Source organism: Canis lupus, chromosome 29 (assembly GCF_003254725.2).
Source record: "Canis lupus dingo isolate Sandy chromosome 29, ASM325472v2, whole genome shotgun sequence".
NCBI classification, from domain to species: Eukaryota; Metazoa; Chordata; class Mammalia; order Carnivora; family Canidae; genus Canis; species Canis lupus.
In genome coordinates this window covers 947,887-952,540 of record NC_064271.1, presented here as the reverse complement: position 1 = coordinate 952,540, position 4,654 = coordinate 947,887, and the positions used below count along the sequence as shown (strand labels likewise).

Below are 4,654 nucleotides of genomic sequence, written 5' to 3'. Positions count from 1 at the left end.
CTTTGAGGCTTGTCCCCTAGAGGCCTAGGACCTTTCAAATCCCCCATATCCCAACTCTGTTTCTGGGTGGCAAGCCTGCTTTTTCCAAGTAATTCTCTAACCTCCTTACTGTATCTTGATCCCAATACACAGATGGTCCCCTGAGGTCCTGCAGAATGGGACATTACTTAACACTGATTGCAGGAGGCAAGTCTCCCAGCCCCGTGGGGAGGAGAGGTCCCGCTGCTCCTGCACCTGTGGCCAGGCAAGAGGTAGTTTCTTCTTATTCTTATTTTTAAATCCTTCTGTTTCCATAAATCTCAGACCTAATAACCTCCCAAACTCTGCATAAAGGTACAGTGTTTCCCCTTCACAAGCAGCATACTGTGCCCTCACTCCTCATCAAGGCAAGGGTCACCGACTGCCTGTTGAAAACAGCCTTCCCTTTGAGAAATGTTTGTGTTGCCTACTTTCCCCTAGTCCTGAATCTTCTTTCCTTGTCCATTCAACGTTAGAGTGAAGGTGCTGCACTGAGAACAATTTAAGCCACTCCTGTGTTCACAGCAAATGAAAGGCCTTGAGAGAGCTTCACTTCCTGGCCCCTGGCAATCCTGCAGCTGCAGGAATGGAATGGCCCCTGGGGCCACATGGACAGCACTGAGGAGCTCCCTGGGCAGGCAGACCCTGAGGACAGTTAACACTTTCAATGGCTCACTTCTTCAGATGAAAATGAAAGCGAGGTCACAGAGATGTTTTTCTTCCCTAGTTCTGAAGTGGTGCTTTCTGCTTTCCTGCCAGTGACTCATTGCCAGAGAAAAGTTCCTGATTGTTTCAAATGATATTTAATACAAAGGAGAAGGAGGAGGAAGGAGAAGGGAGTTGGGAGAAATTCTCACTTTTGGTTTCCATTTCAAGGGGGGCTACTGAGCGTGTTTGATTTGGAGACTGAGCTAGCCTAGCAATTTCATGAGAGGCTGGCTTCAGAGTCTGGTATCTTTCTGTGCTCTTGGGTACAAAGCCAAATTTAGATGATTTAGACGAATCAAAGTAGATGAAAAGAAAACTAATTTTTTTTAATCCCTAAAGTAAAATAAGTCATTTCATGTTGTTTTCCTATCGAGAGTTCCTGTATTGTGTATGTTTTGTAGAGTAGCTAATACACTATAAAACATTAAATGTTAAAATAATTAGAGTTTATATACAAATACACACGTACACAAATCAGAATTTTTCATTCTCTTTTATTTTTTATCACATTATAGCAAGTTTGTATTAGGTATTTTAGAACTTGTCCCATCAGCTGAAACTCTAAAGAGTCAAGTGAAAAACAAAAATCCTGTTTTTTGCAGATTTTGGCATCGATCCCAACAATACCTGGAATCCTTTTGAAGTACCTTGTCAGAGGCATCATATTGGCTCTGAAGAACCAGTAAGCTGCCTTCACAGACAACTCCAGGAAAAAGCCCAGCGCCTCCTCCTGTTGCAGGGAATGTTTCGGCAAAGCAGTTATTTTCTTCAACCCACGGTGCAATGGAAATGAGCCGCAAGTACATCTCAAGAAGTCAGCGCAGCTCTCCGGTTGAGTGACCCTGAGGTCACCAGCCACCTGATGGAAAGCCCTGGGGAAGTGACTTCTATGGGATGGTTGGGAGCAAGAAGTCTCTCCCGGAGGCCTCGCTGCTGATTCCACTTGGGAGATGTCGTCATCACTCTCCCTCGCCTCAGGAGACTCGGGGTTCACCACGGCGCTTGGTTCCTTTATCTTTACGTCTTTAAAATCATTTAATAGAAACAAACTGTCCTAACACCGTGAGACTGTATGAGCAGGGAGGGGTGTGACTGGGGGTGACTCTGGAGCCCAGGCAGGTTGCGGGGTGGCGAGGCCCAGCGCCCCAGGCGGAGCAGCCCCTGCCTTCCCGCCCCGGTACAGCGTGTGGTGGTGCCGTCGCCGACGACCCGTCCCGGGGTGAGGGCGCCACGACCTGTCCCGGGGTGAGGGCGCCACGACCTGTCCCGGGGTGAGGGCGCCACGACCTGTCCCGGGGTGAGGACGCCACGACCTGTCCCGGGGTGAGGACGCCACGACCTGTCCCGGGGTGAGGGCACCGACCACCTGTCCCGGGGTGAGGGCGCCACGACCTGTCCCGGGGTGAGGGTCGCCACGACCTGTCCCGGGGTGAGGGCGCCACGACCTGTCCCGGGGTGAGGACGCCACGACCTGTCCCGGGGTGAGGGCACCGACCACCTGTCCCGGGGTGAGGGCGCCACGACCTGTCCCGGGGTGAGGGTCGCCACGACCTGTCCCGGGGTGGGGGACGGCGACGACCTGTCCCGGGGTGAGGGCACCGACCACCTGTCCCGGGGTGAGGGCACCGACCACCTGTCCCGGTGAGGCCGCCGCAGCGCGCGGGGAGGCAGGTCGGGGGCGCGGCTGCAGCTGCAGGTGCCGAGGCACAGAGACCCCGATGCACCGCGTACGGGCCCCACAGGGCACCAACGTCCACACGCAGCGGCCACTTGGCTCCCGCGTCTCACTCGCCAGTGGTTAAGCTCAAGGAGGAGATGGGACTCGTGGCGGGAGCGGGGGGAGGCTGCGGCGCGGCTGCGTCCCCTCTGCGCCCCGCGGCCCGCGCCGCCGCCCCAGCCCTGCGCTCCTCCGCCCTTCCCGGGAGAGGTGGGGGCGCGGGGGGCGCAGACCGTGGAGTTTAAACGCTGGAAAAGTGGAAACAGATGCGTGGAGGGCAGAGGCCGGTGGGAGCGCAGGGCCGGAAGCCGCCCGCCCCGGCTCGGAGGGCGGCGCCGGCTGCGGGAGGGGCGCCCCTCGAGGCGGAGGCTCGCTCGGAAGCCTCACCCCGGACGTGAGAGCCCGCGGGGGGCGGCGGCGGTGCAGCCCCTGCCGGCGGGGAGCAGCGCGGGCCCCGTTCGCGCGCAGGCACCGCAGCGCCCGCCAAGAGCCGCCGGGGGCCGGGCCGAGCGCATCGCGGCGACGCGGGGCCGGCGGGGGCCGGGGGGGTCGGGGGGGGCCGGGGGCGGGGCCTCGGAGCGCGCGGGCCGCCCCGCACTGCCCTGCGGCCGCCGGCCCCTGGAGGCCGCCCCGCCCCGCCCCGCCCGGCGCCCCCGGGAGCGTGCTGACGTCATCGCGCCGCCCCGCCCCGCCCCGCGCCGCGGCCCGCGCGCTCCGAGGCCGCCCCGCCCCGCCCCGCCCCGCCCCGCCCGCCCGCCCGCGGCGTTCCCCAGGGGCCGGGCTGCCGGGCGCGGTACCGCGGACTGGGCCGGCGTCGTGCACGCAGCCCAGGGCCCTGGAGGGCGCCGGACCTCGGGCCCAGCGTGTGCGGAGGAGGACGGCAGGCCCCGCGCCCCCGAGCCAGTCCTCGAGCGAGGTCCGCAGGGGGCACCGGGCAGCGGTGGTCCTGGTCCCGGTTCGGACCGTACGTGGGACTTGAGCGGTTCTTGTAGCTTCTTGCAAAGGGCATCGCAAGAGTTCTCCCGCCTGTGCCGGTGCTGTCCTAGAGCCCGGGCCGACCGCAGCGCTGCTACCCCCGCACCCCCTGAGCGCGGACGCGTCTTCAGAGGCCCCATCGCCGTGTCACCAGCGCCGGAGGGCGAGGGCGAGGGCGAGGGCGAGGGCGACGCCAGCCTCCGCTCCCCGGAGACCACATGCTCCCAAGGCCGCCTGCTCGGCTGCTGGCTGCTCGGGCGGAGGGGTGCGTGTGTGCACGTGGATGCAGTGAACTCTACTTTCAAAATCCCCGAACACCGAAGTTCGCTCATCCATCAACACTGATATGTTAACTCAAAGTGTAAAAATCTCATTTTTATTTTATTGATAGTAGAATTGCTGGCATTCAGGAGAAACAGAAGATATTAGCTCTTACGGGAATAGATTTATATGGAAAACTGAGTTAGCAAATCTGTTTTGTTGAGGGAAACTAAATTTATGAGGCTGATTTCCTTCAAACTGTGCAAAATACTCAAAGGGCCCATCTCTGGTAACCAATGGTCTAGAAAAATCTTCATTTCAAGGACAGAGGCATTTCTAAGCCTATAAGGATTTCAAATAGCCCATCTGGCTTTTCCGTACTTTGAGTTCCTACCCGCGTAATATTTAACAGGAAAGTGAAATCCGAACAAGAAAGTAGTATTTCAGTTGAGCCTCCAAGGATCGACAAACCTATACAAATGATACTTGTTACTAGCCCTCTCCAGCTGTAATTAGTCCATAATGAAAGTGGGATGGTAAAACGAATAGAAATGTTTTCTTTCTATACCTCTGTTCCTCTCCCAAAACACCACCCAACATAATTTTCCAGTCTGACCTGGAGGCCAAGATGATTCTCTGGGAGTAAGGCCGGACTCGATTCATAACAAACAATTACTGTATACATTATTTGTCATTGTCAAAATACTTTCATATTTTATTATAATGAGCCTCCTAAATAAGTATTTTATCCCCTAAACATGTAAGGAAACAGAAGTTCAAGAAGATAACATAGCTTCCCCAGAGTCACATAACTAATGAGTAATTATACCAAGTTTCAAACATGGGTTTCCTGATTCTAAGTCAAGGGCTCTTTGCACCACACCATGGCTCATGGTTAACACCACAGGAATTATAGAATGACTGAATGGAGCACGGCCCCTGAGTCAACTCAGGAAACAACGTTTATACCCATAG

General features: G+C 56.9%; 1 protein-coding gene across 1 annotated transcript; it reads right to left on the bottom strand.

Annotated features, from left to right (window-relative positions):
- Positions 1-1,200: 1,200 nt before the first annotated feature.
- LOC125753963 (uncharacterized) lies at positions 1,201-3,452 on the bottom strand. Its single transcript, XM_049103732.1, has 3 exons — positions 3,221-3,452; positions 2,333-2,825; positions 1,201-2,171 (listed from the first exon to the last, which is right to left on the bottom strand). Exons 1-3 carry the CDS (start codon positions 3,450-3,452, stop codon positions 1,781-1,783), a joined length of 1,116 nt encoding a protein of 371 aa, XP_048959689.1. The 3' UTR covers positions 1,201-1,780.
- Between the last annotated feature and the right edge of the window lie 1,202 nt (positions 3,453-4,654).

Excerpts from the sequence above, each read along its gene's own strand:
- LOC125753963 (XM_049103732.1), bottom strand. The coding sequence starts at position 3,452 with ATGCCCTTTGCAAGAAGCTACAAGAACCGCTCAAGTCCCACGTACGGT. Across the intron at positions 2,826-3,220 it reads GTACCGCGCCCGGCAGCCCG|GCTTCCGAGCGAGCCTCCGC; the intron begins GCCCCTGGGGAA and ends GTCCGGGGTGAG. Across the intron at positions 2,172-2,332 it reads GTGCCCTCACCCCGGGACAG|GTCGTGGCGCCCTCACCCCG; the intron begins GTGGTCGGTGCC and ends ACCCCGGGACAG.